The 12,108-nt window shown below is 44.5% G+C and overlaps 1 protein-coding gene across 8 annotated transcripts in view; it reads right to left on the reverse strand.

Moving 5' to 3' along the window:
- Positions 1 to 2,294: 2,294 nt before the first annotated feature.
- The window catches only part of LRRC56 (leucine rich repeat containing 56), a 59,359-nt gene continuing 49,545 nt past the window's right edge, over positions 2,295 to 12,108 (reverse strand). For all 8 annotated transcript variants that reach the window (XM_014873642.2, XM_088166740.1, XM_088166737.1 and 5 more), the window contains 6 exons: positions 10,444 to 10,647; positions 9,069 to 9,133; positions 7,808 to 7,938; positions 6,968 to 7,089; positions 4,277 to 4,637; positions 2,295 to 3,551 (listed from right to left, as the gene is read on the reverse strand). In XM_014873642.2, the coding sequence (XP_014729128.2) occupies positions 3,359 to 3,551; positions 4,277 to 4,637; positions 6,968 to 7,089; positions 7,808 to 7,938; positions 9,069 to 9,133; positions 10,444 to 10,647 (1,076 nt within the window). In that variant the 3' untranslated portion in view covers positions 2,295 to 3,358. The remainder of the gene's footprint in view (positions 3,552 to 4,276; positions 4,638 to 6,967; positions 7,090 to 7,807; positions 7,939 to 9,068; positions 9,134 to 10,443; positions 10,648 to 12,108) is intronic.

A 12,108-nucleotide genomic window follows, 5' to 3' on the forward strand; every position in this document is an offset into this window, starting at 1 on the left:
CATGTATGACGTTTTCCTTCCTGAACATCTCCTGTGCTTTCTCCTCCTTCACAGCCAAAGAAAATATCTTCTATTCGTCCTTTAACGAAGATTAATTTGTTCCAAGTGCAAAGCAATCCCAGGCCTTCAATGAGAGTAATGGCCTTGGCAACAAGCACAACAGCCATGAGCCCTGGGGCTGTGCACACAGCTGCCATGGGGACACTGGACAGGGTGAGCATCCCCTTTGGCCTGTTCCTAAATGGGATGCTAAGATATCCACAATGGGCTGGGTTCTGTAGAGCTGGGAGGTGCAGAACACAATCCAAGTCTGAGCAGGAGCCACCTTTGTTTGTCAAGGTCCATTTGTCTGGGTGGGATGCTGCTCTAGACATGCTCCCCTTCAGGGGCAGAGATGATTCTTAGTCACTGAAATAACTGGCTGGCACACAGCTCCCTGCTTTTTTCTCCCATGTTTTTTTAAAGTTCCAGCTGAGTGGAGCCTTTCAGTATGCAGGGCACCACCAGCAGGGCTGTTCATGGGATACCAGCTAAATGATGCTGAGAGGCCTCCTGCATGGATCATGCTTCTGCTAATGCTGCAGCATTGTCACTTTGGGCCAAATCCCTTTGCTCTGAGCCCAGCTCCCTGCAGGGCAGCTGCTCCCAGCTAACCACCCCCTCCCTTAGCAGCATGTAGTAGTGAATCTTGGCTCCCAGGAGAAAACTCTTCCCTGCAGTGCTGATTTATTAATAGGTGAGGGGAGCAGTTCTCACCCCTCTCTCCAGCTTACACACTAGATATCAATTTGGCAGCCAGCAGCAAATCCCATTAAGGCAGTGAGATACTTAAAGGCATCAGCAGCTCGTGGCCCATTACAAGAATGAGGGGATGGACTCTGGTAATGTACATCTGAAACTGGTCACATCCAAGTGGAAGCAAGGATCCTACTGAGACAAATATTAAGAGTCTGCAGAGGCAGGGATGGGAATAAGCTCATTCATTAAATGACTTTGTCTATATTCAAGGGACCAATGTGAGATTTTAAAAGAGGAAACAGTGACAAAAAGCCCATACAATGAAACTCCCTTTTTTCCCTTTTGGGCCAAGAGAACTGAATTCACAAATAGCCCATCATGCCTTACATTTCCTAATTAGCCTATTAAAAACCTGGCTGGCTTTTCCATTTTCTAGATGAAAAAGGTGGAAGATGAACAAGCAGAGGCTAAGCCAGGACAATATTTTTCCCTGTGGATCTGTTATAGCTGTCCAGACAGCTATATTTTATACTTTTTATCTTTTATTTTCCTTGTCCTGGAAACTGCAACAGACAACAGCATGGCAGCCTGGGGAAATCCCAAGGTGCACCCATTGCTGGCAGAGAGAAGAGAGGAGGCTACCAGTCCTTCTTCCCCATCAGACTGGGCTGTGATAACAAACTTGCTCTCTTAGCAAGCCTCTCTGCTGTTCCATGCATGACAGGCTGACCACTGAGTTCTGGCCACTAAATCCCCACAGACACAAGAGCAGATGGCATCCCCTGTCTTACCAAAACACCTGAGGAGGTGACGGGCCACCACTGCTGCAGTGACCAGCAGGTAGACTGGACGTCTCCTCCTGCCCCTGTGAACACCAGGGCAGAGCTATTTTTTTTGACCATTTCTCCATATCCTCTCTGCCAGCTCAGAGAAGCTTCTTGCCCTGTGCACATAAAGAGCCAAGTGGAGTTTGCTGCAAGATGAGACCACATTTTTGAGAGATTTTCCAGATCTGTACCAAGAGTTTTGTCTCTTCAGATGCTCATGTCCAGACCCAGTTTACACACCCACTGGTCTTTTTTTCCCCCTCCACCCCTTTGAAACGAGAGATGTCGATTGAGAAGGAGGCTCTGAATATCTGGAGAAGACATCACCCCCTGGTATGACCCTAGATATAGAGAAGGGTCAGTGCTGTCAGTGTATCTTTTCTTTTACAAGGCCAGTTTTTTGTGTGTGTGTGTGACGGTATGGTCAATGACACTGGCAAAAAGTCAAATTTAGGAGCCGATTTGAGGACACAGGCACTGTTGCTGGGTGAAATCCTGACTGCATCCATAATATTGCATAAAATCACATACCACATAGTTTTAAACGACTTTTGATAGATTTCTGCTAGGACACACCAAAACTGGGCAAACTTGCTTCAAGCTCCAGACTATTTTGTAAGATAAAGTGGTGCAAGGAGCACCATGACAAAAGGAAGTTTTAGGGTTTTGTCTATTCTTCTGCTTCTGTAAGATGGCCAGCAGAAAGGAAGCATAAACCAATTCATTAACTCATTGTGTAATTACTGTTTTATAAATTGATTTTAAAAATGTAATCTAACATAGTAATTTAAACTGGAAAAAAATATGATGACGCTTGGTTTCAGATTGCAACATCAATAAAGTTGTAAGGAACAGTCATTTGGAACAGCATGTCACAGACTGCAGTCACTAAAGCACATATTTTGGACCTTACCCATGAAGCAAATGCCCTATTGAAAAAAACAAAAAAAGATATGACTCCTTTACTTCCCTGCTTTGCTGTATCATCACTTAAAATTATCCAATTACAATAAATTGGAAAGTCTATCTCATCTGAAAATGCTAAAAATGGGATGGGAGGTGAAAGGCACATGCAGAGGACGCTCTGACACCTGGTGACAGAAGTCAGCTCTGCTAGAGAAATTCTATTCAGAGGAAGTGAGACAAATCCTTCCAGGTAGCTATGGAGCAAACAAAAATGTTAATATTGGCATAAACCACTCGTTCAGCATTTGCTCCCATAGCAATGCATCCTACAAGAACCTCCAATGCCTGTGCAGAGGGTGAGCTCCTGTGGGGGCATAAACTCTGAAACCATCCAGCCTTCCCTGGCTCTTCCTCAGGCAACAAACCTGCTCTGGTCAACACTTCCTCTCAAGCCCTTGGTTTTGGCCCTCACATGTTTAACATCCAGGACTGCAAAACACACATTGCTGGCTGCTGGTAGGTCACCTCCTGCAGCCCACTCCACTGACAGCAGGCTCCATGCTCTGCTTTCTTTGGTGTCCCTGCCTGACTCACAGATCTGGGCATGGTGTGGATGAGAGGAAGTATGACAGGATTTGTTCCGTTTTAGTGTGTATAGGTTGCAAAAATAACCACATTTTTCTGTAATAAGAAGTTCGTTTGCTCATTGATTAATCAGTGGTTGCTCTTAAAATATTTCTGGTCCAGCTGTATCTTGAATTGAGGCAAATAATGTTACTTGTTTGAACTGCTCTGTTTAGCTTGCATAAGAAGCTGCAAGAGAGCATTGATCCTTCATGGCTGCATTGTGTACATGGCTCCAACACATGCTGGCAACTGGGTATCTTCTAGGATTGAAGACTTCTGTTCCGAGATGTTTTTGTGGCAGTGGATTTGCCTGCCAATGGCTGCAGAATGGACCTGGCAGTCAGAGGCCAAGCAGAATTCATTGGCCTAAACCTCTGTGAGGCTTTTGTGGATGAGCGGGCAGCTGGATGCTGGTGGTCGATCTCTTTAGAAGGGCTCTCATCCATGATGGGCCTGAGGAAAACAGGAAAACTCTGGTGAGACTGCATTCCAGATTTGAACATCTGCATTCTCCTCACCAGCTCTGAAAACTGAACCAAAAGCTGCCAGGCCTGGGAGAAGCCCCAGGCACATGAGCCTCCCACACAAGGCACATGCTCTCTGCCTGTGTTGACTCCCAAGTGACTACAATAATTCAAACCCAAGCTATCGTGTCACAAGTCCTCAGTTGTACTTCTGCAAAGAAGCAACAACATGATGCTAAATTTACAGCAAACAGGTTCTGAAATAAACATGTTTTGGTGCATGTGACACTTCTCTAATGCCTACTTCATTTTCCAGAGCTCATTCTAACATGAATTTGTGTCAGAGAAAAAACCCAAGTGCGATGTCAGGAACCCTTCCTGGAGTGTACTGGAAGAGAGTTTTGAACAAGTGCCACAAGATCTTTGCAACAGACACAGCATTGGCTCTGGGTAGGGAACATGAGAATGGAGCAGTAAGAACACAGAAAAACTCTGGGCTATTATTCAAAAAAATACAAAATTTATAATACTCAGGCTGTAAGGAACATGGGAAAATGTTTCATTAGCTTTAGACAGTCAAAGGTAAATGTCAGCACAAATAAAAGGGATTCTTTTCACAGAAGAAGCAGGAGACTCCAGAGACAACAGTGAAATCTGCCTTTTCCTGTTGTGAAGCCCCTTCCATTTTTCCCAGATGCGTTCCCGTGCACATGCCTGATCCTGGATGACCCAACAGCTGCTGGTCCTGGAATGGGCCTTTGCTGGCTGGTGCTGCCCACAGACTGGTGCTGCTCTTGGGATCCAGAGGCAGCCAGGGTGCTGTGCAGGCCTAGCAGAGCAGGTTCTTTGTCCAGAGGCTGGGCTGAATTCTCTTGATGAGCCTTTGACTGGGATTGCTGTGTCCACTGCCTATCCTCCTCTTGGCTGGGTATTTTTAGGCCCCTGTGGTTCCTTGTTTTCCAAGGTCTTGCTGCAACATCCACTGCAGGGGCAGGTGAAGGGTTTTTTGGAGGGGTTGGAATTAGATAACGTTTTGTATTGGAGAACACTGCACCGTCCTGGGCCTGCGACAAACCTGAAACAAAGTGGAAAGCACAGTGATTTACCAGTTCATCTGACTGCTAAACGACTAACCCAGGGAGTGAAAGGTTTTGGAGATGCTGTGTGATGGAGCTGGGTGGGCAGATGTGTGTTGATGTTCCTCTGACAGTTGGTTTGGGTCCACTGGCAGCCTCCCTGCCAGCACTGCTGGTGATGTGCCAATCATGGAACAGCTCACAGGCAGAGTTCATGAGCAGCTCACACGAGCTCACCTGCCCTCCTGTTCTCAGGCAGGATCACACCTGCATCATTCCCCCCCCCAGTGTTTGCACTGGCTTGTTCTAAATACCTTAGGACTCCTGCCAGTGATCTGAAGTGCAAGGCAGAGGAATTATCACAGATGAGTGGATCCACTTTTTAAATCAGAGACAGAGATCATGGAATCTCATAATAAGTGCCTGACTGCTGGGGAAAATATTGCACTTCATGCAGGGCTACTCTCTGCCTGTTTGTATTTCAGCCATGTAATTCTCTCCATGTAATATGTCCAACACAGAGAAGAAAAAATTTGTTGCTGACTTATAAATATAACCAGCATGCACACATGCTTAGAACCATTCTAAATATAGCAGGGATCTGATTGCTCTTGTCTATTGAAAGAACCAACCATTCTATAAATAGCAGGGATCCAATTGCTCTTGTCTATGAAAAGAACCAACTGCACCTAAGTGCCCGATGTGCAGGGTCCAGGGCAGGAACATAATCTAAAGAATGTGCCATCAAAACTCAGGCCCAGAAAGTTCATCTCTGTGGCTCCCAATTGATGGAGATGTATTTTACTGCCTAGGTAAAGCTGATAAAAAGTTTTCATGGAACAATTTGTATCATACTACATGGTTTTAAAATGTCTAAACTTCCTATTTGTTTTTAAGTATAGCCACTCTGAGAGACTGGTATGTCTGACTCAAGAGCCTGAAATAACATTCAACGCCTTCCAAAAAATGCAGTTTATATGGATATGATGCTGCAAACATTTTTATGTAAGAGTGGCTTTGCTCAGATGACTTGTCCTTTTCTGGTCAGAAGGATTGGCTCCAGCAACAAGTTCTTCTGTGAGAAACTCAGATTGGATTGGACACACTTCTGTGTGTGATTAGAATCTTGGTCAGTCCCCCCTGCCACCTTAGACAATTTTAGATTTCAAACCACTCCATCATCAGCCAGCAGATTTAGTTAAAAGATGAACAGGTCCATGCCCAACCATTCACTTTCACAGTGCTATAGGGCATGACACCAATACACTGTGAGATGTTTGTGACATTGTCTTGTCAATCTACAAAGATGATGAGACCACCATACTCAATGTAAAGTGAATATGTATAAAATCTGAAAAAGATCAGGTTAAATCTAAAGACATCATGAGATCATAATCTAAGACTTCTGTGGTCACTGGACAATAGGCCATTCCTTTAGATTTTTGCAAACAGCTTTTATTCTTGCTAGGGAAATACTGGTTTTAGTACTGTTAATACATATAGATTCTATTTCCATTTTTTTCCAAAATATACTATATTTTTCTAAATTTTAGTAGATCCATTTTTGCCCTTGAAAGAAATGTAAAATGAAAACTCACGTGTTTTTACTTATGGAGAAAAAAAGAATTGTTTTTATTAACAATAGAAAAAAGACTGAAGTTGCAATTATGTATGGTCATCTATTTAACATCTGTTTGGAATAACCATTATTAATGTTTTTAATATTCTTAAAAACAATATTCAACAAGTAGTGAAGAGTGGGAATTCTGCTTTCATTCATGTAAATGCAATTTCAGAGAAGCCTTTGGCTTTATTCCTGAGTAGAAGAGCATGCTCCATTTTTAAACCTTTTATTGAATAAATCCTTTTGGTTGCATATCTTTCAAGAATTCCCAGTTGCTCAGTTAAACCTTAATCATTATCTCAGTCATTATTTACATCAGTGCCAACTGGGTTCAAATACAGCTCAGTATGAATCACAGTATTTTAGACTCACCTGGCACTGTCATAAATTAATGACACAAAGTAAAAGACAGAGACATGTCCTTATACTAGACTTCATGCTAAGCTAGTGTAAGATCACCTTTGCTCCTCTTAATTCTACATATTCATGCTGAACTATATCAGCTGATGGTCAACACAGCTGGCCACAATGTCCTGCTTAAAAACTGGAATGGATGCTCAGGGTCTGGCTCTGCAGTGGCATTTTCCAATCGCTGCTCTAGAGCACAGATCTCCTAAAACACTGGGGTTACCAATGCAGCTGACTTACAAACAGCACATGTTACTGTCCAATGCCAACCCTTCCCCAGGGGTTTAGGTCCAGTACCTGAGGAGGAGTGGGAAGAAGGGTCAAGTGAAATCCTTTCAATGAGGTCCTTATCCTTATCTTCATCCTCATTCACCTTCAGTGCTTGGCTGGTTTGTTCTTGCTGACCTGTTTGCAGGCACCTAGACAACATCAAGTACCACACCTTTAATAAGCTTTTGAGTGTGTTTATGCAGCTGGTCAAGTGCAGCTTGGCATGGCCACTCAGACAACACCCAGGAGTGGATTTGGTTACCCACTGTTACTTCACACCTTCCAGGAGATATGAAAAATCATTTTAACTGGGTCAGCTATCTAAGATGCCTGTCTCATTATCTCAAGCATCTTAAAGTGAATCAGGTGAAGTGGGGCAGGTTTAAAATAATACCCAGTAAAGTAAGCTCAGAGAAATAAAACCATTTTTACTTCCAAAATAACCATTACTGTCTGTGAGATCGATGAGATCTCAGCAAGGTGGTATTTATCTTTCAGCCTTTTGTTTGCTTAGGCCAATGTGCTGCTTGCAGAAAAGCTCATCCCCTTTCAGCTCTTTTACTGTCTGAGGGGAAACACTGTCAGAGCCAAGAACGGCTCAGCAGTTATGAAAAGTCATCTCCTTGCTCTTGCTAAGCAATGAGCCATCCTGCCTGTGCTCCAGAGAGAAGGAAGAGGGTTCTTCTTCCTCGCCATCCCGCAGATGCTGCAGGCGGGAGGACTGCCGCCCAAAGCAGGGACAGGAAGGCAGAAGGCACAGACTATCCCTCGAAACCGCCACCAGGTGGCCAAGGCACTGGCTTTATTTTTGCAGCAGAAAATGAATGCACAGTTTATTGCATGGCAAGATTTCCCCGGCGGTCTCACCCCTTGTGCTGCTCCGTCCGTGCTCCCAGGTCAGGGGACACCTTTTCCTGATGCAGATCTCTTCCTCCTCCAGAGCCACTGAAGTTTTCTGTCGTCAGACCAGACGGTTTCAAAGGGCTCACAGCAGGTGGCTGTGGAAATAGCACAAGTTATCTAGATATCCCTGGGAACTCTTCCCAGCTCCGTTTCTAGATGTGGATTTTAGAAAGCATCAAAGCCCACTGCTGTTTCTGAGTTTTTAGATCATCCCTCATCATTTTCTCACTCCTCAGTTTTAAGAAGTCTCACTCCCCAGTCATGTACTGTTACAGCCTGAGAAATCCAGGGCAGCAGTTACAAAATTCTTGATTTATATTTGACTGGATATAAGCCTATAGAACCTATATCAATAAGCATATTAAGACGAGTACCACGAAAACTTCATCATTCAGTGTATAACCACAGTTCAATTCCACATCCCAATTTTTAGCACATAATAATTCACTAAAATGTTCAAATTTGTTTCAGGAAAGCTTCCTATGCTGAGGCAGTGGCAGCAGAAGGGTAATACATATTTTTTTCCATGCAGTTCTTTAACATCTGCTGTCAGCATTAAGTCCATGTCCTGTGCATCCCCCTGATTTACCCCAGCCTGTTTAAATCTACTCATGTGCAGCTGTGCTGTGTTCAACCTCAGGGTCCACAAAAGCTGACCATGACAAGCCAGGTTGCTCCCCTTTACACACATGGGTATCCTCTCACTGAATTACTGCCAAAATGAGCAGGCTGACTTGCAGGGCAGGGGCACCACCCCACTGCCAAGAGGAACAAACTTTGCCTTTGTGTTTGTTTAGTCAATAGGAACGACCTTGCAGTATTAGCAAGCTGACTGTTTACAGTAACATCAAAGAAACACTGCTGAAAAAAGTCTTTTTCTTAATAGCTGTTGTAGAAATACTACCAAATTTTGCAATCCTGCCTTGTACTTTGCTCCTTGCAGGACAACAGGAAGTCTGCCCCAGCAGCTGATACATGATTTTCACGTGTTCCCTTACATGATTTTCGTGTGTTCCCTTGCAGCTGATGGTCCACTGCTGCTAACACACGGGTACATGCAATATTATGGCAAGAGACCCCCTGTTCTCCTCAAAGGCAACTGCATGTTGGGGGGTCTTGGGCTACAGAAGAGAGTGAGCTGCTACAACCACACTGGGAGTTCAGTTTATGCCAGGAGTTATGGGGGTCACCATGCAGGAATATGAAGCACACAAGAAAAACATACCCCTAGCTTTTGCCTCCTCTCATGGAGGGCCTTGGCAGGGTTCCCACATATAACTTGACGGAGTCCTAAGAAAAACAGGAAAAAATACAAAAAACATTTTATTCCAGCATTTAACAAGCAGTGCTCTTGTTGAAGCAGTCAATATAATTTCCCATAGACAGGAGCTTGTAATATTTCACGGTGTAGGTTCACAGTATCAGCTGGCATGGCCTGACACTGCTGCTAAGAGGCAGTTTCTCTGCTTCCACCAGAATCTGCCTTCTGCTCCTGCCCTGCCTCCTTAGTAGTGCTGGTGCAAATATTTGTGTGGACACATGGTCAGTCAGATCAGGGAACAAATTCAGATTATAAAAAAATATTATTTTGGGGGGTCTTTTTTGTTCGTTCTGCTGGATTATTTTTCAGCTGGATCTTGATCAAAATCAGGTTAACAAGAGATAAGGCAGCAAAGGGTCAGAAGAAGCAGTGAACATTGGGTGAAACTGTCTCTATCAGTAGTGTTAACTGCTTAAAAGTTCATGTAAAATGACGGTCTCATTCCCTGGCAAGCTGTACTTGGTTTCCATGTACATTTCCAAACATGCACTCAGCTGTTGACTCTGCATTGCTTCATCTAATCCATCATCCTGAGTCCTACCTATAGGCATCTAAGAAAAGCAGCCCTCAATGCCTGGAAACAAATGCCATCTTCCTATCTAATCTGCAGCTCATAACACTGTTAAGGTGTTTCCAGGAGTCAGGGAAAGATGGGTGGTATTTCCAAGTGACTAGGACAAGAAGGGCAGTGGCAGACCTGTGTTTTGGGCTAGTCTGTAGATCAGGATGTGAAGTCAAGGAACTGACTCCTCTTGCTGAGGATCCAACCTCTAGAAACCCAAACCAAAGCACTCATTGACAGCAGGGATGCTGCTGCAGTATGAGGCTGCAGTACACACAGTCTGAGCACATGATCCAGTGGGGAGTGAATGTGCATCACCACACCTCTCTAGAGGGCTACCTTGGACATGTTCCCATGGCTGAACAGGCTGTGGCCTGATGTTACTCAAGCAGGACAGCTGTGATGAGGCCTGAAAGGCAGTGCCAGCAGGGGAGCAGCATTGCAGCATGGGGCTGTGAAAAGGGACAGCAGCACGTGGTGCATGGGGGTGGGGGGCTGGGAGGTGGGCAGCACAGGTGACTCTCACCTTCTGCTGCAGGGGAAATAAAGGAAAGCCTACGCTAGAGCAGGTGAGTCTCGTGGAACACAACATATGCTGAACCTGATTAGCAGTGACACGGGTGGGTGGTATTCAAAGCACCCTGGCTCTCATCTGTAATAACATTCAGAAGGAGGTGGAGGTGTGGGAAAGAACAGGATTAAAGAAATATACATTACCATATGTCAAATCACTGGAGTCATCTTCTGTGAACAGCTTATCAGGAAAAACAATGGGATCTGGAAGAGAACAGCTACTGGACGAGAGGCTAGCATCACTACAGGTCCCCACACTATCAGAACACTCTGCATTTCCAGGTCTGGAAGTTGCTGGGGGTTTTGGGCTGCATCCAGACTGCTTTGCTACTTCCCCAAGATACGAATCTAGAAGAGAGATTCCATTAGTGTAAACACAGTTGTGCAAGGCTTCAAACCACACCATGACTGTACCTTGCCCATATGGTGACTGCTGCTGCACACCTGGAGCTATAGGGGACAGAAAAGTATGTAACTGCAGCTACAAGAATGCTGGAATTCTGGAATGGGTCCAGCCTAGAGACAGAGGTCTTCCAGTGCTGCAGTCATGTCAGAATCTGGGGATCCCTAACTAAACTGATATTCCTTCCCACCCTTCTTCTGCTCCTGGGCACCAGACACAAACTGCTGGGGTTATGGGTCAGGAACTGCTCTGTGCTCACCACCCACTGCCCCATAGGTGATCCTAGATGCATCCAGGGCTCTGCTGCTTTCCCTGCCTGCATGCCCAGGATAACTGTAAGCTGCCTCTCATTTGCTGCCCAACTGCCCACAGGGGAACCATAACAGACTTGCCACAGGCACAGCCTAGGCCTCAGTCTTACAAGACATAGCTTAAATACCCTGGCACAATGCAGATGGTGATGGACACCTTACCAGAGCTACCAGTCGAAGAGGGGAAACTGTACCAGGAGTTACAGAAATCTGGGAATGGCAGTGATAGATTTATCCAGTACTGCCTCAGACCGATAGTTCTCTACCACAGAAAGAAAGGTGAAAACTAGTTTTTTTTAATGCTATAGGAAGGAAGGTTTATACAAAAACTAGCAAAGGTGGACAGAACCTCTTCCTCTTAGCTACCCAACTTCTGGCTGTCCTGGGAGCACAGCATAGCTCTAAGAGCAGCATATGCAGCCAACAACCCATGGGAGACAGAATTTCATTTCAGTGCCCAGATGAATAACGTGCTTCTTAAACTGTTGAGCATCTACCAGCTCTAAAGTGAGGCATCAGCTCTCTGATAATATGGCCATTTCCTTAAGAGTTGAGTGTTGGGGGCCTTTAATATATGTTGGGCACAGCTGTTAATATGAACCCATGAAATACAACCCATGTGAAAAGTACCCAAATCAACATTGCTACCAGAAAGAAAAAAGTACTAGGATGCCTGAACCTGACCGTATGAACTTACTGGTTTAGAGCTGCCAGCAAGAATATAAGTCTGGTTACACCAGGAAATTACATGAATTCACAATTTTGTGCTCTGCCCCTACTGCTTCTGTCAGCAAACTTTGTTAACTAGTTTTCTGAACCTCAGGTGATGTTGCCAAAGCACGATCACTGAAGGATCAGATTTTAATGGATTTTTTTCCTACCATGACTACTATTACAACTAATGATTTGACCCCATAGGGATTCAATAAATGACAAATGTATGTACTTATTCCAAAACAAACTAAATTTTTAATGGAGTACAGTTGGCAGGCAAACCACAACCTGGGGAGGGGGCTGGGAAGCTAACTGCATTGCCCACACTAATGGGAAGCAACATGAGCAGTTATAGGAAATACTTTGCAATATTTAATAGTA

This window comes from Sturnus vulgaris, chromosome 6, assembly GCF_052056855.1.
Source record: "Sturnus vulgaris isolate bStuVul1 chromosome 6, bStuVul1.hap1, whole genome shotgun sequence".
In the NCBI taxonomy this organism is placed as follows: Eukaryota; Metazoa; Chordata; class Aves; order Passeriformes; family Sturnidae; genus Sturnus; species Sturnus vulgaris.